The sequence below is a fragment of the Aythya marila genome, assembly GCF_965140915.1.
Source record: "Aythya marila genome assembly, chromosome: 2".
Lineage (NCBI taxonomy): Eukaryota > Metazoa > Chordata > Aves > Anseriformes > Anatidae > Aythya > Aythya marila.
Window position 1 is genome coordinate 80,726,571 of NC_139043.1, and position 23,564 is coordinate 80,750,134.

The following is a 23,564-nucleotide window of genomic DNA, read 5'->3' on the forward strand; positions in this document are numbered from 1 at the left end:
ATGTGACACTCTGCTCATGAGCACCGTGGATCTTGGAGAGGGAGTCTTCTGCTTTTTTTTCCACGTGGACTTCTTGCTAGGATGGATGTCCTTTTGTGCTTGAAACCTTTAAACGATATCAGGTGTAATCTTCTGGTTTTTTTTTCCAAACAGTTTCACTACGCTGTATCCTCACCTAACTAAAAGATGTGAGATGAAAATGGACTTAACAGGGCTTGCAACTGGTTCTCTATTCTTAAATTTATTGAAAGGTTGGTCAATGTAATGAAATATTATGGGTGTAGTTTATGCTGGAACCTAAATCTGTCTTGTGTGCTAGACTTGGATTAAGTTATTCTTTTTGGCTTGGCTTCTTTAATGACAGAGGAAGAGAATGATGACCTTAGGTACACTTAACTAAGACACTGTATAATTACCTACTGGAAAAAGCACATCTTTAGCATATTTTCAGATGAAAAGGTAAAGTTGATAAACTGTATTTGCATCACTAAAAAAGTGATGCCTGCAAACTACTCTTCATGATAGTAGTGGAAAGTTGCCTTTTCTTAAAACTCAATTGTTATAAATCTCGAAATTCTTCATCTCAAATCAGGTCAGTTAGCAAGTGAGTAATGATTGTAAATGCTAACTGTTGCTTACGCTTCTTCCATGTAGTTTTTTCCAGTAAAAATAGTTGGGTTGAACTGTAATAGGGTATCTTCTGACTGGCATTACTTTGTCTGGCATCTGTGGTTGTCAAGAAGTAGCATACATGTATGCCACACTAGTGTTTCTAAATCTAAATTTGTCTGCCGTGGTGACTTTGCATTTAAATGCAACCATATCCTTTACATCTAGTCCAGTATGAAAGCTGAAATCTAGTCTGTTTGGCTTCTGGCTTATTCTCAAGAATCCCTATTTTGCTTTGAAGGAACTAAACCTGGGCTTCTAGGTAGCTCTTAGCTTCTGCCCAACTGTTGCCTTATTTATTTTTTATTTTTATTTTTTTTTAAACCTTCTGCTTCTCTTGTTCATCTTAACTTTCTAAGCATCAGGCCCGGAATTGCCTTGCTCTTTCTGCAGCCTTAAAGCACAGAGGTTCAGAGCACTCCTGGTGTTTTTGTTTGGCATCAGAGAAGACACAGAAGAAGGAAGCTGAACTTAGTGTGTGATGCATGGTCAAAAAACTTTATGCTTTCTTCTCTATCATGTTGGATTGCTCTTGAATGTTCTATCTGCATATATATGTATATACACACATGCAATTTCAGTTCCTATTTCAGTATCTTTGAAGTCTTTGAGGATGGATTAACACACTTTGTTTAGGACACCAAAGCTCTCCAGTCTTCATAGTAGTACTTGATTTTCGATAGTAAGTTCCTGTTACTCTTCTTTGATCTTATTCCTTCGTAGGAGGGAGAGAGTGGGTTTTCTTTACCTTACAAGCTATTAAACGCATAATTATGCCACTCTCTGCCATAGTGATTAATAAGCATAGAATAATTTGCTGTTTGTTCTTTCTGGAAGTCAAGTGCTTTGAGCAGTGTTTGTTAATACATCGTAAGATGTTTTAAGCTGCCATTCACTAAGTGAATTTGATATTTACTTACAACATAGGCAAAAAAGTGCGTCAATGTTTCTGCAAACTAACCCATAAAAGGCACACTAGTCAGTAAGGCACGCTGTCTGAATCTCGCACGTAAAGCAAGCATGTTCTGGTTGCTTGTTTGGAACAGGAGAAACTTGACGGTGTGATGTGACTTGCCAGTCTTGGAAGGGCCTTAAAGACCATTCAGTTCCAACACAGGCAGAAACACCTCCCACCAGACCAGGTTGCCCAAAGCCCCATCCAACCTGGTCTTGAACACCTCCAGGGATGGGGCATCCACAGCTTCTTTTGGCAACCTGTGCCAATGCCTCAGCTCCCTCATTGTAAAGGATTTCTTCCTTATATCCACCTACCCTTTAATTTAAAATAGTTACCCCATGTCCTATCGCTACACTCCCTGATACTTTCCCCCTCTTTCTAGTAGAGGCCCCCTTTAAGTACTAGAAGAACTTCAGAGGAGTATTGGAAAAAACTTTTCTGAAAGGTTATGGGGTGTGATGGCCTAATTTCAGGTAGAGCCAATGTCAAATCAGTTGATCAAATTTTGAGTACTCAACTCTGTGTTTTCACTTAAATTTCCATGCTCAACAAGCAGACTAAAGCTTTAAGGAATATTGCGGAAATTGCCAATCTTCTATTTTGTGGTAAACTACTTTCAGGGAGCAGTATTGTTCTTCACATTTCTTTACTAGATCTTATTCCCTAAATTACTGTTAATGTTGGCCAAGGGCAGATTTGTAAATACTAACTTCCCTTCAGAAGGATTTGTTTAATACCGTAAGAATAATTGCTGCATCGCTTTATTAAGTATGCTGCACTGGTGTGTGGCTAAGCAGTACAGCAAGTGATTTCAGTCTTGTCTTGTTTTTTTAAACAGTGTATGAAGAAAAGCAGTAATTGCCTAATAGGTAAATTTCTTAGCATATACTTTAACACAACCATTAGCTTGTTTGCTTGTAACAAAGTGGTTTCTATAATGGGCCTATTTTATAAGAATTATTTCTTTCTTAATTCTAGTTAGCATTTTATATCATTAGTTTGGCATGACTGGTTGGATTTTTTTTTGGCTGTAGTATTTTTGTTGTCTCCCCATCTTTCCGTTTGTCCCTGCCTTTTATTTCTGTCATGCGACTGGATATTAAGTCTGTTTTCTTGTGCTTTAGTTATCTGAGGAACCTCCAGAGTTCAAGTGCATTGCAAGAACACTAGTGGCTTGTCTTCTAAATAAACCTGAGTGGTTTTCTTTTTTTGAAAATACTGATGTTAAGCTGTATATGCTATGGATGTAGACCACATCCTAAAGAGGATGGCCTGGACAGTTGAAATAACTGTGGGCTTTCTTGCAGAAATGGTAAGAGGATGTTGTAGTTGGGTAATCCTGATCAGTAGGCTAAATTGAATGATTAAAACTGATCTAGCACCCCTAGTTTGCAGAAGTCCAACAGCTCTTACCAAGAGGTGGTATGTTTTGGCTTTAGCATGTTAACAATTTAATCTCATTTACAGCAAGTCATTGGATCCTAGTGTGATTGAGATTTGATTTTTCTTGGAAGCAAAACCTCAAAATGAGGAAGACTATAATTATGCTATCTGAAGTCTGTGGCCAGAGACCATTTTTGTTCTGCTACTGATTTTTAGCTTTCTGAAGCATGACAGCTTTGTGAGACTGACATGGCTGTCTCTTTTGTAACTAGGAGTCATCAGGGCACTACTGAACCTGATAAATCTAATTCTGAAATTGCTGCCATGTGAGAGTGAGAAGAGACATGTATGTGAGCTTTTAGTTTGGGAAAGAGGCTGACAGTGAAATAAGGAATGTAGAAATGCAGAAATCCTGAACTGTTGTGACCCTCTTCTAGAGAAAAATAGAAGTTTTTGAATAGTTCTGGTGTCTCTGGAATTAAAAAAAAAAAAAAAAAAAAAAAAAAGAGTAACTAAAAGCTGTTTTAATATGCTTGGTAATCTTTCCTATTTATATGATTTTTATAATAAATGATTTGAGACTGATAATCTTGTTCTTCTGCACTGTGTGAACGTGCATTGAACCATACAGTAGAGTGGAAGTTGAAAATTGTATGAGTTTCTTTCTGTTTTAGTCTTATACAGATTAGCACCAGAGAGCCATGGCACGCAGAACGATCTAAGGTCTTGGAAAGTTTTAAAAGGAAGACACTGTTGACTTAGGGGCTGTGAACCTTTGTCTTTTAAAAATGGCTTGTTTCCTTTGGAATTTGTCTTCCTTAAATCTTAAAATCTTTAAATGTAGGAATTGAAGGAGTTTTTGTGAACACATTCTTCTAGTGAATGCCAGTGACAGAAACGTGAGCAATTTTTCATCACCCTCCCTCTTCCCTTTGTGGAAAGGGAATGTTTTAAGTTCTGCTGATGCTTTGTTCAGGGGTAGGGGGATGAAAAGAAGTCCCCATGCAACGCAATTTGAATTACAATAACCAGAAGGTTATTTTTAATGTAGTAAAAATGATAGCTAAGTGAAACTGCTTATTCACAAGAACTGAAAATAATTTACCCTATTAAGGTTAAAGGGAGCATTTGGTATGACATGTACTCCATTAACACCTCATTTTTCTTAAGGACGGATTGTCCCTGAGGTGGTATGTTAATTGAAAAACCAGTGGTATTGCTTAGGGTTTTTGTAATTAAAAAAAAAAAAAAAAAGTTGCTGTGAGACCAGTCTCTGCTGTCAGTTTGGATTCAGGTAGGTTGAAATATCACTCAATCTTCTGTTGGAATTGAGGAAATAAGAGGCTTCCTCTTAGCTGCTGAGGGAGTTGTTTATGAGGAATGTCCAGAAGGGGCTGTGAGCTCCTTGTCACTGTTTTCTAACAGGACATCCACCCCGCATTTAATTACTCTCGGCTACAAAATGTGGAAGTTCAGTTCTCTTTGGAACCAATCCAGTATTTTGATTTTCTTGATCAATTGCCAAATTAGTGAAAAAGTTTCACACCAGGTTAGAGTTCCTTAGTTCCTCCACTTTTCCTGTGTCATAATGTAGCTGGAGCAGAACAGCATCAAAGCTTTCAGCCATATTCTGTTATACAAGTTTGATTTCTTTATATTTATATACATGTCAACACAACTAAACGTGTACAAAAGGTTTAAGAGCATAATCAGCTTCCAGCACAGTGACAGTATGTAAGTTTTCCTGTGCAAAAGTGGTATTTCAGTCTGCAGGGAAGGGAAAAAGTTTGTCCTTTCTCCAACATCTGTGTTGGTATATTTGCAGGTGTGAGATGTCTGCAAGAGTAGATTAGATGGTGTCGCTTTTTAAAATATTTTTTATTAAAGTGATAATTTATAGCTAAACTTTGACTTGTGTGTTGGTTTTCTGTGATTTCAAATGATGACTGAAAATGTGCTGCACCAAAACCGAAGGTGTTGCATCAAGTTGTAGCCATGCAGTTCCTGCTCTGGGGACACGTGAGTGAAGAATTACTGTTTCTCGTGATGGAGTGATACCTCTTTCAGCCCCTGCTCTACCACAGATGAAGAAGCTTAAAATCCCAAACACTTACCACATGAGATGAGAGAATATACAGCGGACTGATTATTTGCAGTTGAATCACCCTGTTGGTGATTATTCCATTAATCCCAAGTACAGAGGTAGAAGTGTAGAACAGTATAGGGGTTGGCTTGTTAAGGCTGGATCTTAAAGTTTCTCTTGTATGAGAATGATGCGATGTGGCCTTCATTTGCATCCTTTACATGAGAACATCTTTATTTAATGCAGTGGATAATCTGGGAAGTGTTTTTAGGGGTCTGTGAACTGACACTGGTTCTAAAATCTGTATTAGTCTCCCTGGTATGTGAGATAATCTGTTGTCAAGTCTGTTCAAGTTTTAAAATAGGCTAACAGCTTCAGATGTCTTGATGAAAGCCTTGCAGGAAGATACTTGCAGCCTCTGTTACAGACCTGTTAAGCTGTGCTGTGATCTGTAATTCCATCACTGGGTCTTCAGGATGCCTGTGAGGATAGCCAAGGCTGTACTCTACTATTCAGCTGCTAGAAGTGGTGTTTGTGTTTTAATTCTAGATTATTTTGGAGGTGGAACCCCACATCTGTATAAATAATTCAGCCTAACATAGTATTGAAGGATTCAGTGTTATCTTAGAATTGCCTTATACTTCGAAACACGGAGGAAAGATTCAATTACTTGATCTGAACGCATTTGTTCTGCATGGGGTACTCACATGTTGTGAGTGTTTTGTCTTAAGCAGGCAGACCAATGACCAAGATTTCCCCTGTAATCTGAGGGAATTTATTCACCTTGAGCTAGACATTAATAGATAACATTTTACCTAACATGGACTGAAATGTTTTCAGGGAATTATGAAGTAATGTGCTAATATTACCTACTAAACAAAGCACAAGCTCCCCTTCCTTTTTTTCCCTGCTCTGTTAGTTTTTTCGCAGCTGTGCTTTTCATGAATAGGAAAGTTAGTAACCTTCAGACAGCCCACTGATTTGCACCGTTTTGGAATACTGTTAACCAGTTTACATTTCAAGCTGTTATTTGTGTAACAGCAATTGGGAAGGTTAAAATACTTGCACTTAGTTGATGGAAATGTATATATTAGTCTTAGAATGGCTATCTAATGCGTACACAGACCTCCTACTTCAAGCAATTTGAGTATATTTTTCAGTAGTGCAGATGTTCTGCATAGCTAATATACTCAAATCATTTTCAGTGGCAGAGATCAGATTTATTCATCTGCAGTTCACAGATCAGTAAACTTGGTGTGGTTCTAGAATTTGGTAATACTATAGTAATGCTATAGCATTCTAGAGATTTAATTCTTCTACCCTTCAGCAAATTCCATCTTCAGGAGGCATAACTGAAATGAGTTCTCCCACTTTGGAAAAGGAAACTGTGACTAGGCTATATAGCCTTCCTTTTCTGAAAGCCATGCAAAGGACGTCCATGGATCTGGGTTTCTAGAATTTTTTAAGTCAGTTTAGGATATTTTTATTAAAGAAACAAGTATCATTCATTTAATATGCATTCTAAAATCTCTAATTACTTGTGTTGTTTATCTCTAATTACTTGTGTTGTTTTTTCTTGTAAATTGTATGGTGTAAAGAAATCATAGAAGAAATCAATAGTTCATACCATAACATTTTTTTCCATAATTCACTGTAAAATACTACAAAACTTTCTGTGAACACCAAGTGACACACTGAAGTTTGGGAAGTTAAAAACAATTCTAAGAATAAGGCATTGCAGTTTAGCATCTATTGTACTTGAACTTCTGTACTTTCCCCTTTTGTAATAACTTGTAGCATTTTTTTTGCATGATAAAATAAACTCACTAAGGGCCTCATTTTCTCAGGAACGATATGTACAGTGGCATATGTAGCAGAAGAGTTATGTAAATTGTAGCTGGTAAGCTTTAATAAAATATTCCCAATTCGTGTGTATTGACAAATTGTTCATAAGCAAAAAAAAAAAAAAAGTTTTTAAGAGTTAAAAAGAATCTTCTTGTAAGAAATAATGATGAAAAGCCTAGAGAAATGTTGCAATATTTCCTGTATAGGCTTGAATTTCATATGGAAAAAAGATGTGGGAGGATTGCTTTAGACAGCAAGCTTAATTTTTTAGCCTAGTTATTGTGCATCTGGTGATATCAGGAGGAAATAATTTTATAAAGAGAAGGCCAGAGAAAGAAGCGATGAGATGCAATAGAGCTTCTTGCCAACTATTCTACAATGTACTCAATGGTTGTTGACAGGGAAGCTGAAGGCTTCTTTCTGAGCCTTTCAGTTGATTTAGTACTGCTCTCTGACTAGGTTACCCACAGGTCTGTCTTTGTTTTCATGTTCTATCTATAAAGTATTACTATTGTCAGTAGAATAATCCATTAAGACTGTGAGTTAATTAAAACTCTTCACATAAAACGCTGTCAAGGGTCAGTTAGCAGTCTTTGAATGAGTCAGTCAGTGGATCCCATAGAGGCTGGTGACATTTATATTACCTTAATAGTCTTTCCATTTTTCAGTGAAGCTTTTCTTCTGAATTTCAGTCAAATCCTGTGCAATTTGAAATGACTTGGTGCAGTGCCTGTTGCTTCCACTAATCTTAACATCAGTTCATTCTTGTTCTGTAACAATAGATTTGAATATGTCATTTAATGTTTCATGCAGGAAAAGTCTTCCCTCCTTTCATTCTGATGGTGTGAGTTTGCCTGAGTTTCTTCTGAAAAAAGCACTTGTATACAAATGTTAATGAATTTTAATTCTTGAATGTTAATGAATTTTAGTTCCGGATGTGTTTTCAGGGCTGTTTGCATGCATTACTATAGTACGTGGGGGTGTTTTATAACCAATCATTTTACACTTACAGGGGAAAAAAGCTTAAAAACAAAATCAGCCTGCTTGGAGGAGATCAAGTCATGCCAGAGGCAAAAGTCAAGGCACATGAGGCTGTTCTTTGCATGTTTTATACTAAGAATGTCAGTACAGCTAAGTCTTTGCCTTTTGTTATGACATCTTCAGAGCTTTAGTTCTTTTCAGCAGAATGACACAAAAAAACTCATCAAATTACTTTGCAATTTGTACTTTAACTGCATGGCATAAACAAGACAAATTTGTTTTACTTAGACACACTGTGTGTTAAAAGGGGGGGTAGATTGCTTTTAGTATCTTGCATTACATGTCAAGCAAGTTGCACTGTACGATGCATTTTTGTCAATCTGTAAATAAACACAAGCAAAATGAAATATTGTGAAAGTGTTATTAACCTTGTTATTAGCATCTAAGAAATTTGGGTGAGCATGAATAAATAAACTATTTTATAAGAATGGTATCTCTTCTTAGCAATGTGAAATGCTTTTGAGTGACCAGATAGGGGCCTCATATTCTGTATGTATGTGTGGGTATATCGAGAAAAACATATTAAGTACAAGGAAATATCTGAAACCACATATGAAGTACCTATTTTCTATGGAAAGTAGCAGAGAAAAATGAAACTGTGACAATAGTAGTAACGTGGTATTCCTCACAGGAACAGATGTACAAAAACTTTCACAGAAACCAACACGTTTACCTCTCCTGCGTGTCAACAGGCATGCAATGAGCTCAACCTTTGCTGGTCCTGTGCCAGTAACTTTGGAGAAATTCTCACATTGCATTTCAGCATGATGGGCACCCCTCCTTGTTTGCCTGTGCATCCAGGTGGTAGTTAGCCCTCTCCCTGGCACCAATGCTGGTTACTTTCTGATGCAAACATCACTCACCTGATGGTTAAATTAGTTTGCCAGGCTCAGATTGCACTATAGAAGTACATGTGAATACCTGGAAACACTTTTCAAATTTGGATCTGAACCTGTTTTCATGTAAACCTGTCATGAGTAAAGTAGAAATACCTGGAAAAACTGAATATTCACCCTGTGGGTCTAGGACTGTTGTCACTTCTAATTTTCTCAGAACTAGAAGAGTTCATATTCCTGCCACAAGCCATGCAGATATGCTGAGTGCTTGACCTAAATGTTGCGCAGGCATCCAGCTGAAAGGAGATTCTGGGAATTTTGCACCAGCTAATGCTGTTCTAGTCCTTCAACTTGTTGAGCTTCTCTTGAAGCAGCAAAGCCATATTGACAAACAAGACGTCCAAAAACCTGAAGCCGTGGTTTTTTGTTTGGATTTCTGCCACAGAAGCAGAATGGAAAGCTGGATGGCTGCCTGTATTTGTGGATGGTCTGCACACAGCAGATCGCACAGATGGTTGCAGTGCTAATCGCAACTCTGGATGAATGAATGAGGCAGTGTTGTCAGATGGGCGGTGTGATCAGCCTCAGCAGGGGGAAAAAAGGAGGTAGCTGTGGTGTCTTAGATCCTGAAGGCTGATTTTTTTTTTTTTTTAATTATTTTTTACCACCATCTCAAAGCAGTTTGTTGTAGGGTTCTTTCTGAGTTGTAATAAATCAAGTAACTTCCTACAAAAATCCTGCTGGTGTTAACCTTCATTTTCTTTGAGGGTGGAGTAGAGTTAAACCTAGCTGTCTGCTTGTATACACCTATTAGTTGTCAGCGTATTTGCTGATGCTTCTGTTGAGACAAATCCTTCAGTGTATTTCCAGATGCCCAAATTCAATGCAGTCAGCCCCTAAATAGTAAGGATGCTCATCTAGGCAATCCCAGGTAGTACAGTTTGAGGGCATGGGTAATCTGGTGTTTAAGTCACATTTCTGTTACAGTGCCTCTTGAAACATTTCAAGTAATGGATAGTCCTCAAGGGTAGGGATGGGAGGAAAATGGATCATGCCCTTACTCTTGGAATAAGGTAGAAGGGTAAGACGAATGTTTGATGCAGAGTAGCCTAGTTGATGTGGAAATGACAAACCTTTAAAATTAGTTTTCCTTGCGTGATCTAGTTCAGTGAAAACTTCCTTTTTCTGACTACTTTTCACATGTTTTGATTTGAGGAATAAGCATTCAAGAAGCTTCATAAGATACAAGACGCAATTTCTTGATGATGTTGTCCTGAACTGCTGGAGGGTGTTGTCTTAGCACAGGCAAAAGCCAGGTAGCAGCTGAATCTGCAAGTATGAAGCATAAAAACTAATCTAAATAGCCATCTGCATGGTGGTGTTAATCTGTCATTTTTAATAGTGTTAAAAGGATGACCCTGGTACTTTATTTTAGGAACTTCTTTTTTGTGTATACACACACACACACACACACACACACAAAATTATGTTTGTACTATGTTTTATGTGCATGTGATACATGTATTTAACAAAACCAGTGGAGTTTGTTTCCTGTGAATGATATGGAAATTCTAAATTTCTTTAAAAAATAGAAAACATAGTAATAAACTAGATACCAGTTTCTTCATGCTTTACTTCTTTGCAAACTGCTTTATTTGTTCAGTTAGTGTGCCTTCATGTCACTTGGCAACTAAACTAAGGAATTTTTTTGAAGATTTAAGCTGGTAATGCTTGTGATGCTGAATTGCTCGGCTTTGGTATGCCGTTATGAACTCAACCAGGAATAAATGTAACAGAACAGCTTACAAAGAAAGTTAGACAGGGAGGTTTCCGTAGTATTTCCTGTAGTTTCTAGGGCGCAAAGTGATTCAAACGAACTGCTAAGAAACCTTGAGATTAGAGGAAATTGCTATGAATACAGACAAAAATGACTAAAATGTGTCCTATGTACTCAGTCTCTCCACAGCTTGTAAAGTCAGTTAAATTTAACTAGTTTCAGGTTTTGTGGAACAGCAAATGAAAGAAGTTAAAGAAATGTTTGTGACAAGCTCTTTAAAGCAATTTGTTTTGATGCTTCTTAAAGACTTCTTTGTAGAAGTTTTAAATAGTTCTTTTGTTTTCAGAGATCTGTGTGAAATTGCATAATTCATCGGAGTAAAACCGAACTGGAAATACTTAGACTTTACGGTTGCTTTACCCTGATTATAGCTCTGCCCTAATCATAATTAGGAAGCCATTCATAACGGAGCTGCAGACCAGCTAGCTGAAAATTCTTCTGATAATTGTACTTGAACCTGATACTAGGGGGCGATGTGCGAACTCGGACTACAGGTGACTTTTAGTATTTTATGAATTGAATAGGTATTCTGTTGGCAAAGTTGTAGTTGCCTATTCCAGATCCTGCTCATGACAGATAGGATAAACAGACGTGATTGCTCACTTTCCTTTTCTAAGTTCCCCTTAGACAAAAACCTTGGCAATTGGTGGAACTGCATGTTTTTTTTCCCCTTTCTAAGCTGACAGGGGAAAACTGAAGTTGGGTACGCAAGGCATTGTACAGGATCTGTAAATAAAAGATGACCTTCGCCAACCTTCTCTGAAAAAACATTGCATCCCTTTGCAGTCTATCGCCTAGATAATTCTTATCCTGCTCGGCCTGCCTGGCTCCTTGCCACCAGGAAGCTCAGTTCATGGGGAATCTGAGCACTTGATTAACAAGAGCTAGTCCACGTGGCCCTGTGGAAGAGAGGTGTCAGGTCTAATGTCCACTTTCAATCAAGCTATTTTAATAAATATCAGTGCTCTTATTATATAATTAGGCATCTTCATCAGTGGCTGTCAGCACTTCCAGAGGAAAGCATGCACTGTCTGAATCAGTAGTTGCATTCATTGGTAAATTATGTACCTAATCAAGATGTACCAGCCATGTATTTCTTTATTTACAATTGGACTATAGAACATAACTGCAAAAAAATAAAATAAAAAAAAATCCTAGACTATATAAAAACAAACAACAAAACTTTTTGAAGTATATTCAGCCTCTTGTCCAAAAATATCTGACAGTGCAGCTTCTGAGCATAATAAAAACGTGTGGCAAAACATGGATTTCAGAGTGTTGTCTTTGGAAAAACAGTTTAAAAGCATTCTATTCAAGTATTTGTAGAGTGTGTTCCTTCGACTTGCCTAATTGTTCCCAAGATTTTGTGAGGATGATCTTTCAGAAGGCATACGAAGGGCTTGTCATCTCAGGAGTCCTATCATTTGTGTGTCTTTTTCATTGTTTTGAAGCATAGCTTTATGTATTTAAGACTCAAAATACTTACCGTGCCCCTGTTTCAGGTAATAAAAACACCTGTAGAGTAGAGATTAAGGAACAACTCCTAATCTTGGTCACTGAAATATTTACAACAGTGTGGATAGTGTTGGGGGTCACCTTTTAAACATCTTGCTCACACTTTCTGATCTTTACTAATAATCCTGAAATGAAGAGAGAGGAATTACACAAACAAGCAGGGTTCCTGAAAAACTGTTTGTGCTTCAGAGGACGTCAGACCAGTGAATGCTGGGCTTCTACCATGCTGAATGGGAGAAGTAATGCCTGAGAGCGGATGATCAGCTCCAGCACAAGGGGTCTTATCCTAGGGTTTCAGATGTCCAGGAAACACTGGTTGCTCCTGTGACTTGCAGACTGTATCAGTGCTCTGCCAGACCACCCCGACTATGCTGCTGTATCAGTTTGGTGCTGCATGTATCAGTGCTGTCACTCAACCCAAGCAAATACTGCAAGACTGAGAGCTGTTGAAGCTCAGAAATACCAGCTGAGCATTCCTGACTGCATTTTCAAACTTATAACCATGGAAACACTGAAGAAAAATGAAGTTGGATTACTGCACGTTGCTTCTCTATTGCAACTGTAACATGCTTTCCTTCTGTTCTTCGTCTGTAAATAAATGAAGTTTCAGACTAAATTCCTATGTTCGTATTTAAAGCTGATGAGTACAGAAGATTGAATTCAGACCCTTTTTCTCCTATGTACATTCATTTACATCTCCCTCATTATGTTTGGTCTCATGCAAGTGAGATAGCAAGTGTTATGTTTGTGTTGTTTGTCTGAAATAATATACCTTGCAATCCTTTATTTTAAAAAAAAAAAAAAAACAAAGTGTGGGGACAATCAGAGGAGAAGAGGATTTAGGATAAAGTTAAAGTAATATATGCTCAGGCAGTGAACATCGGTGTCAGAAAGCCTACTGGATTGTCAGCAGGGGACTCTGGTGATATGATGGTGAAAGCAGCTCTAACCCCAGCAGCTGTCGTAGGAGGAAAAAAGCTCCATCTGGGAACAAAGTGGGTTCTCATCTGGTATGACACATGTTGAGCTATGGTCATGGGTTCAGGTGGCCTTGCCAGTTGCAGTAATAGCAAAGTTAACTGCTTTTGCTTTGGTGTCTCCAGGTTGTTCATGGTAAAGATGCCATGTTAAGATTATGGCTAAGACTTTGTCTTTTCCTCTTTGTGTCAGTTCACAAAATTACTTACGTGCTGTGATCATAACAGATGCCGTGTTTCTTCCAAAACCCTTTCTGGACTTTATGGCGTTTTTTCATTATAGCAATGAATCCTGACTCTTTCAAAATGTGAGGCTAAGATCCTTCTTTTCAGAAGCTGCCCTGCAGTTTAGTTCTGAGTTCACTGGTTTCTTTGCTCTGTGCAACCAGGTCTGCTTGTCCAGATTTCCACCAAGCAGTGTTTGGTCTTAGTTATTTTGCATTTGTTTGCAGATCAAGAGGTTTCAGCAGTAAGGTCTGGTGGATTAGTCTGGGTGCTAGAGGATGGGCATATCCAGAAAGCTCGTGGCTGCTGCTAGTGGGAATTGCTGCTACTGCTTTGGGAAGGTGAAGGACCATGAGGGTGGACAAAACCATCATCTTGTGGCTGTTAAGTGCTGCAGGTTTCCATTGCAAACACTACGTAGAAGTTTTAATTTTCTCGTGGACTGTCATCCATATGATTTGTGTTGCCGTGTTTATAGAGCTGTTTGACACATTCTTACAATCCCTGTGGTTTCACTAGTGAGACAGAAAAATATAGCTAGGTTTTTCTCAAATTTAGAGTTCGTAATTGGTTTACTTTAGTATACTGCCCACATTCATATTAGAAGAAAGATGTAATGTATTATGGCTTATTACATGAATTTGGGAAAGGCTTGTTCTTTAAAATCTTTAAAGCTGCTTTACTGATACTTTTCCTCTTTACAAAAATAGTTCTTTGGACACATCTGAAAACTAGCAGTTATTTTTGGGTACCTCAATGTTTGAGTGTTTAGAGGGCATGATTTAAAAAAAAAAAAAAAAAAAAAGCCTGTCAAGCATCTGACTGTCTTCACTGGGAAATTTGTGGTAAGCATATTTGGAAATAACACATTAGGTATCAGATTTTCTTACAATCATTAAAAAACAAACAAACAAAAAAAAAACATACACATGTTAGTGTAATCAGTTTGGTGTAATTCATTTTATCCAAACTAAGTTTTGTGTTTTTTTTTTTTCTTTTTGTATGGCAGCTGCAGGCTGTTGGATATCATAGAATCTGACTTAGACTGCTTTGATACTCAAAAATGTCTCACTTTAATTAAACAATGTTTTTATTCTGTTTGTATTGGCTCTAGAAAGGCACAGTAAGTTTTTTAAGACAAGTGTCTATGCCCAGATTCACAGTAAAATAGCTATAAATATTGATGATGTGGGTAACATTGTTCTGGATAAAGATAACTGCGAAGGGAGGAAGGAAGAAAAACTTTTTGCTGTTGTATGTAACAGCACTTACGGTTCTTAATATAACTTAATAGTTTACCAGTGGAATAGCGTTGGAAGTCAGAAGGAGCTCAGACTCGGAAATAACATGGTGATTCACTTTTCCAAAGCAACTTCGCTTTTCTTTTAAATGACTCTTAATTGAAAAAGGACAGAGTAATGTAATTAGAATGCCTCTGATGTTGCTAATAGTTCTTCCTCATGCCTAGTTTTTTGTTGTACTGCATTTAATGCATTACAAAAACCTGCAATTGTGAGGAATGTTTAAAAAAAAAAACAAAACAAAACATTTTTTAACATTTATTACCTTTTAACTTTTTCTTTTTTGAGAACAGAAGGACACTTGTTTTCCTATTCTTACTTGGCCAGAATACGAATCTGAATAGCAAAATAGCTACTGCATTTGTAGGGTGGCAGCTTTAATAAATCAGTTAAAAACTTCAGAGTTCATAATTCTTCCTTTTTTCAGTATGGAGGATTTTTTTTAATGCATGCTTTAATGCTTTACCTCAAATGCTGCCTTGAAGACTTGAGACAAAGTCCAGCACTGTTCTGTTTATAGTAGCTACAAAAAATACTTATTTCCTCCATAAATCATTGAAAACGATTAGAAGTATGCATTTTTCAGCCAAAATAACATTACACTGTATTACTCTTTCAGATTTCTTTTTTTTTGAAAGAAGGCCGTTATGTCATGCTATAAATAAATGAATAGTTTTTATTATGGATTGTTATTAAAATCATTTAGATGTTGCTTTAGAATGGTATACGTTCACTGCTCCAAAGAATCTGTCACCGCAGTCCAACTTAAGTCACTGAAGTAGCATTAGTCTATAGTTATATGAAAGTTTAAAATGTGATGAAGCAACTATTTATTGTGGAAGGCTACTAGTGCCACCAGTTCTATGTATCTTAATGGAAGTATATATTATTCCTTTAAATCAGGATAAAGGAACATTGAGATGGTGCAACGTTGGTGGAAAAAAATCCTTTAATTAAGAAATAAAAACCCATGTCCTGTGTCTGAATTCATATCTCTTCTCTTCATGTTCCTTCCCCTGAACAGGCTAATTAAATCTATCAAAATTTGACTTTAGAGCACAATTCAAATTCTGGAATTCAAAAGGAGTTTAGGACTGTTATGAATGACTTTGATAATTGACACCATCTATATTTTGAATGGCCACGAACTCACCTTTGTAGCCTTATTCTTAAGGGTATGTCATTAGCCTTTTTCAACTGTGAACTTTGTAAGTATTAACTATCTTTGGTCTTTGTTGGAAAATTATGGCATTTTTTCCCAAAAGGAAGTCTGAAAACCTGGTAGAGGAGCTGCAGAAAGTACAGAGCAGGTCTATTAAGCATGTGACGTGGATAGATATTTCATCATACCCACTTTAATAATATGATAATTTTTAAAAAGATATAAACCTTCCTCAAACACTGCATCTGACTGAAGTTGTTGTGTTTTATGTTCTCAGGCTCTACTGCCAATATATTTGCAGATGGGCAGGCATTAGGAGCAAGGAAGACAGCGCAGTACTCAGACTCTCTCCCCTGTTATGTTACCCAATGATGTGATGCTTTTTCTATGGCTCTCTCTCTTCTGGGCTGGAGCCGGGTTTTGCAGGTTCTGGTTGATACCTACTCTGTTTTAGAAACAAGTAGAGATCTGGGCTGTTGGTGGACAGTTTCGTTAGGATCTTCAGCAAGATTTCTCTGTGATTTGAATGACTTTGTTATAAAATTGCATGTTTGTGTGGGATGTCATCTTCACCACAGTACTGTGGAGATGTTTCCTCTAAGATGTTCATACCCCCACCCCAATCCTCTTCTTTGAGAGTCCTTTCTTCTTTGTGTAATGGTTATAGTACATCTGTATCACTTGTGTTAGGTTTTTAATTCCTTATCCTCCTTCTGTAAAAACAACAAAAAACATCTGTGTTCTTTCCCACAGAATTCGAGGAATTGTAATGAGAACTCTATCTCCTACTCCTGATCTCTCTTCACTTGTTTGTCTGGTGCTTTCTGCTTCTCTTTCTTTAGTAGAAAGGAGCTGTAGGGAAGGAGGATTCTTCTCTAAATTACAAACGTTCAGGTAGGATGTGTAGCTTAGTTCTTGATTCCAGGAACTCTGTGGGAGGTTATTGGAACTGGTCACATCAAAGGAAGATGTCTTGCATTTGGGATTGCTTTTACAGCCTTATCTGAATGTGTCAGTATGTTTGAAATTAGTCCATGGGTACGAGTGTGATTTCCCTGTGAAGAACAGTACAAAATAGAGGAGACGTGGATAGTTAAACAGGCTATTTAATTCCCCTTACTTTCAGTTTTCTGTATAAATGATCCTATTCTTCGCTCATAGATCAAGTCAAATGTTACTTTTATTTTAGATGTTTGTGGTAAGGCTCTAACTCTTGTATATGTCTCAATTTCTTTGCTCTGTTGGAAGGGGTTTTCTTTGATAGCACGTCAAAGTTTATTGAAGTTCTTGACATTAACTACTGTATTAAATATAAAATATTGCATCCTAAGGTTGTCTCACTCTAGTTTATATGACTGTTTTCTTTTGTCTGGGAATTTTACAGACATGTTGTAAGACAGCTGCAGTTGGAAGCCTGCTGCTGTGTATTGGAAGCCAGCTAAGTATCATTCTTTGCATATGCTTTCAAGCTTCTTTGGCTGAAGGTGGCGAAGTGATTCTTCAAGTCTGATATGTCAGTGTGCTGATGAAGAACTGCTTTAACTGAGGCGGTTTATGTAACCAGTCTTGTCAAACTGTTTTGACTGTTCAAAATAGTCTGGAGCCAGGTCTCTCTATGATTCTACCTGAAGTAGTTTATAGCCTATTGTCTTTTACTAAAATGGATGTTTTTTTTCCACAAAAGGAAGTACTTCTGTCTTCTGAGGCTTTGTGACTCGAAGCAAAAGCTGCTACCTCTAACAAAAATTGAACTTTCTTGCTAATTACCACGTTCCCTTAATGCTCCTTTCCTGGTTTAGTGATCCTGGAACGCTGAAAGCTCTGTAGTATAAGTCAAAATACATAGCTTCAGTACTAGAATTTATATGCATAACGTAGGCTTAAACCACTTAACAGAGCTTGCTTAATAATTCATAGCTCCTTGATCCTGTTAGGAAAAGATTGAAGCTGCTGTCCTTACAAGCTGCAAACTCTTAGGCACTTTGCTGTTCTGATTACCATTCTTACTGACAGCTGCTATACTGAAAAGAAAAGGAAGGGAAATGTGAAAGTTGGGGGCTTTCTGTGATAATGTGTCATAGTGCAGGACAGCTCGAATCTGCATTGTGTGCGATTAGCAGACAGTAAATCAGCTGTGCCGTGCTACAGCCAGAAACCAGTAGCTTTCACACTTGCTGCCTGTTTCCCACTCATTGTGAAGCCCTGCCCTATCACTTGATAGACCTGGAAAGGAAGCACAGAGGAAGCAAATGCCACTGCTGGTTCAAAATGTTCCAGTGCGATTGGAAAGTCTGAGCAATGGCCTGGGTGAGAAGAACAAGACCTTATTGACAGGGTTCAATCCTAGTCGAGTCTGTTTCACGTCAACTTCCTAAGCAATCACAGCCTTTCTTTCTTCATCTCCTTTGCACTCCCTGGGTTTCCCACTTTCACCTCCTTTTTGTTTAGTTTGGTCGAATGCATAACCAAGGGGTCTTAGGGAGTTTTCCCCGATCCACCTCTGCTAAATCCTGGGGGATTTACTAAGAGAGACAACTACTTGAAAGGCTTTTGGGCCCAACCACGTATTTCTCCAGAGTTTCCATTGCCCTTTCTTTGCTTCTCCCTTCAATGGGATCTTGTTCTGTGTGACGTCCAAGAGCACATACTGTTCCACTGATGCCATGGCACACATGGCTTGTTTTGTTCCAGATCAACCAGTGCCATGGTCTGTTCTGGTTACAGGCACTGGGAAGTTGCGAGTAGGAAGCTGTGAGCACATGCACATTGTACGTACATTGGGAGGAGTACGTGTAAGCTGAGACTTCTGTGGTTTTAGGCTCTTCTAGGCTGTGTAAGACTTCGAAGCATTTGCACCATCAAGGCTTTAATTTCAGCAATGCTGGAGTTTTAAACACACAGTAGTACCCTGCACCCTGTCATGGTGTGTAGATTTAAGCATGATTTTGCCATCAATGTACTACCCTCCATAGGCCATCCTGCTGCTTTAGGGCCTCCTGGTGCTTCTCAAATTTCTTTCTTCATTATGCTATTATCCTTAGGCAGTCTGAGATGAGAGAAGTTCATTTAATCTTAGGTGAGAGGTTGCTCTCTAGAAAGATGGTTTTAAAAAAAAAAAAAAAAAAAAAAACAGGACCGAAGAGCTGTGTGTTCAGTTTTGTACTTTGGTGTCTCTGGCCAGGATCATGTCAGGGCAGATGCACATAACAGAGCTTAAGCATGTGAGCAAAGGTGGTATTCCATGTTTTTATGGTGTTCCTGAGGCAAGGCAATTGACTCTGGAATGCTCTCACATTATTAACGGAAACAATTAATTCAAGAAAGCAAAAGAAACAGACTATGGGCACGACTGATATTCACTGCATTGGTTAGCCCTCATTCCAGTGGGGTGAACTTTGCTGGATTTGTGATGGTACATATAAATTTGAGGATAATGTGACTTTCTGTATTTTGAAATCCTGGCAATAGTGATGCCAGGAAAATCATTTTCTTTCAGGAAAACACGTGCTTTGAAGCATTTGCTATTGGGGAGTTTTGTAATTTTTTTTGACAGGCATTCAAAAGGGAGAGGAGAGAGGGGGAACACCTCTCTACCCTCAATGATATACAAATTATGGTAGTGGCCTGTATTCAGTAATATAAATATGAAGTGTGCTAGGGATGTTTTTTGAAAAACTCAGTAGGTCAGGCAGAATGATTGCTCTTTAGACTGCTTATGGAAGGAGTGTGAGCACAGAGATGTGTATGACATGGTGCTACAGAAATCTATTGGTGCATTGTCAGTGCACTAAACTTTAGAATGTTTTTCCTTCCCTATCTCCAAAATAGTTCAAATTCAGTAACTGCTGCGGTTAGGATATTTTGGAAAGATGTCCCCAGACACTTTATAATGGAACTTGGGAAGAGATTCAAGAGACAGGAGTTCTCAACCAGCATTTGTAAGCAAGTTATTTTAAAATATACTACTTATTAATCTAAAATTAACCAAAAAACATCCCTAGCATTCTAGGTCAGTGCATAAATCTAGGGAAGTCAAAGTATATGTTTTCTATTCAGTCAACTCATTGCAAAATTTTTCTTCCCTTTTTTTTGAGAGAGTAGCCAGTCCAAATCTCCCAGGCCCATTCACTGTGTTTCTAACACTTTCCTATATCTTTCTCTTCCCAGGATGGATCGTACTTGGCTGAGTTCCTGCTGGAAAAAGGCTACGAGGTGAGTGACTCGGTGACCAACTGCAGGCTGATGGAATCACTTGGATGCCGCTGCTCTAGCTTCCTTTGCTTCTGTCCTCTGTGTATGTTTTCCATTCAACCCTAGATAACAAATCAAAACTCCAGAGAGGAATGTGCAACATGGCCTGTAATCATGCCAGCTTATTGTACTATTTATCATCTAATGTCCACTGGTGGATTCCCTCTCCTCCTCAGGGTATAGCTGCTTTGCATGTTTCCCGCCAACTCAGATAAGCAGTAACCTGTGTGAGCCAAAACCGTAAGGAATTAGGGAATAATTTATGATGCAATGCACCACATAAAGGAATAAGGATCTCTTGTTCTTTTTGTCTCTCTCGACACTAATGGCCCTCTTATTTCAGCAGCTGTACTTTAATGAAAACCTTGCATTTTGCTTTCATTATATTCTTGCTTAGCAAATGATTTTATTGACCTTTCCCTTAAAATAAAGGGAATCGGATTATTTCCTACCGTGTAACTTAACCTGCCAATCACACTTTTTTTTTTTCCTGTGGACCACCAGTGTAACAATCACATAATTATGGAATGATTCAGTGGGTTTGAACTGTTGTGGACATATGTCTGAGAATGCTAGCCAAATTAGTCATGAAAGATGCTTCCAGAGGTATGATAGTAGAAGAGAAAGGAAGAAAAGGGATGGTCAAATTAATCTCTTCACAATGAAGTATTTTCTGGGTCAGTAAAAGTTTAATGCTCACTAATATTGGCTAATTATGTCTGTTGTAACATTGCTTTGTTGCTTAGTAAGAAGACTTCTCAGCAGGTCAGCACTTGGCGTGCTTTCGCACATGGTTACTCTTGCCTTGCTCATTACATTCTTTCTGCTGCTTTTGTTGATTGATCCAATTACTGGTTTTTCAGTGTTGTAAATAGATTATTTTTACTATTTCTCTATTCCACTTGGGGATGAGAAGTATCATTATGGTAGCTTCTGCTGTCTTACAGATAAAAGCATGTGCTCTTTTCCTAGTCCATGATGAAATGAGAACTGCTAACTGCAACTAAAATGAAATATTAATTGACCCCATATGGAAATATGTGGATCTTTTTCATAGTAGCAAGATTACAATAAGAGGGTAGAGGGTTTTTCCTTTTTGTTCCTCAAATCTCCATCTATTTGTTGAAATTCTTTATTGTGTTCCTAGCTGGAAACCTCAGTTCCTGAATAACTCAGTGCTGGGGTAAATGTGATAACTGATTGATTGCCTCCCTAACCAAGGTCATTTGTTTTACTGTTCATTTTTTTTAATTGTGATCTATCTAAAAATCAAGCCCTATTGAGGGAAAATCCACCGATCTTACATTCTTAACTAGATTAACCTGTTTGCACACATTTTGGCTTGTCACAAAGTTTGCATTTCACCTGTCCCATGCAGACAAAGGTACCTTTCATCATTTTTTACAGTAATATTGCTGTAATGGATTAAGCATTTGGCAGGCTTTCTTTCTCTTGTATGTGCATACCAGAAAAAGGAGTGGGAGGTTAAAAAAAAAAAAAAAAAAAAAAGCTGGGGTTGTTTTCTTGTAATTGCTGGATGCAAGAGGCTCCCTGGATTTGTTTGAAGCATTTTGAAGTCCTGGGGTGATTGCATTTAACACATCTCATTGGTCAAATGTTGGTATCGCAGTCATTCAGCTGACTCAAAGCTCTTGCAAGTGCAATCTTTCATCAAGCGTTGAGCTGGCAAGGTTTGACTTATTGGTCAATCATTTGTGTGAACTTGATTTTCAGCATGATTTAATTCAGAGAGAATTGAGAGATCAGAGGCCTCATCTGGATTTTAGGCTAAAATGTCTGATTTTGCTAGGACAGTTGAAGTATTTCGGTTAACTTCCTTCTGAATAACTTGATACTGTAAAATGGTGAAATCTTGTTTTGCTGAGCAAAACAGATGTTCATTTCAGTAATCAAAGCATTGCCAGCATCTTTTGCAAAAGTGAAGTTGTTATGGAGGTGTCATGTTTGAAAACATTTCTCTATACACCATATGTCCCTACAAATTGTCCACACATTCCATAAATTATCTTGATGGGGGTTTTAACTACAGAACTTAAAATGTACATTGATACATTCATTGTTTGGGAAACAATTTTTCATTTTTTTTGTGGCCATGTGTCTTAAGTTCCCTGTTGATCTTCAAGAAATAGGTATTCTGCTTGGTTGCAGGATGTTTAGCGTTTGAATGCTGGAACGAGCTATATTATGAGCCTGTGATGTAGCTGGGCAATAGAAATTTAATGCAAGGAAATCGCATCATAGATTTGATGTGCAAGTTGTAAAGATGAATCTGTTCAGCTATAGTTACAGACCTTGTCACTGAAATGTCATTCATAAAGCAGCAAGCTGGTCTCACTCTGAGGTTGTAAATACCTTTTATTTTTTTCAGTTAAATTTCAGACTTAAGATGGAATAAAGTATGCTCTGTGTAAATAACTGTAGCTTGTGCCATGTGTAAAACAAAAACAAAACACAAAACCAAAACAGTGCACCAGCTCTTCCTGCTGGTGTATTCTTACCAGCAGGAAAGTAAAGTTAGCATGAAGTGAGCCTGAAGTGGTGGACCAACTTAACCAAGCTTTGAATGCCTCAAATTGTAAAAGGATCACCCTCTGAAATGAAGGACGGTGAGAAGTGGAGGACGGTAAGATGTTGAAGCTTGGTTTCACTTGTGCAAACACAATTCCTACAGCAGGTAACCTAAGCTAACGTGAATTTGGCAGCAAGCATGGGGCTATCTTACATAAGGAGGAACAGGATCTGTGTTAGAACAATTTCTCTAATGTATTAGGCACAGACGGGCTTTTCTTTTAACATTAGTCAGAAGTGCTGCTTTTTTACCAACTTATTTATCGTGGCTGGTTAAAGGAAATTCCCAACCTGTGTTGCAGTCTTAGACTTGCCTGTGTGTCTTGTAACCCATCTGAGAACACTGACTCATGAGGTGCAAAAAATAGGACTGACTGTTCTGTCTGTTCTTCCAAGACACCAGAGAGTGAATAACAGCTGTTTTCTGAAATATATTTGGGCCTTGCTGCTGCTGCACTTTCTTCCTTATTTTCTTCCCTCCTCTCCTCTCTGCCCACCTTTTTCCTTTTCCTAGTTACAACTCCTGCTTTTTCCATGCCTGTCATCTTTGGCTCCAGAAAGGCTTCTCTGTAAGCAGGTAGAAGTAGTTATCCTGGGATCCACACGTTGCTTCTCCAACTCTACTGATGTTGGCGAGTTCAGCTCACTAGGAGACACGGTGCTCCTGGGCAATTCAGTGGGTTTTCTGTACTGTTTGTGATGCTTGGGCTGCTAATGGTGTCAACAAGGGAGAAGGTGAAACCGCTCAAGGGTACTAAAATAAATGACATCATCAGAACACATCTCAAAGTATTTTGTTAAGATTTGGACTGTAAAGGTCTGCAGTTAGGAATGGAGGCGAACTGATTACCTGATCAAAGGGCAAGGTACATCTGTCTGAAGGGAGAGATGA

The 23,564-nt window shown here is 38.1% G+C and overlaps 1 protein-coding gene across 1 annotated transcript in view; it reads left to right on the forward strand.

Moving 5' to 3' along the window:
* The window catches only part of GMDS (GDP-mannose 4,6-dehydratase), a 405,498-nt gene that overhangs the window by 37,910 nt on the left and 344,024 nt on the right, over nt 1–23,564 (forward strand). Inside the window, exon 2 of the mRNA XM_082752810.1 lies at nt 20,000–20,044. Within this exon, the coding sequence (XP_082608936.1) occupies nt 20,000–20,044 (45 nt within the window). The remainder of the gene's footprint in view (nt 1–19,999; nt 20,045–23,564) is intronic.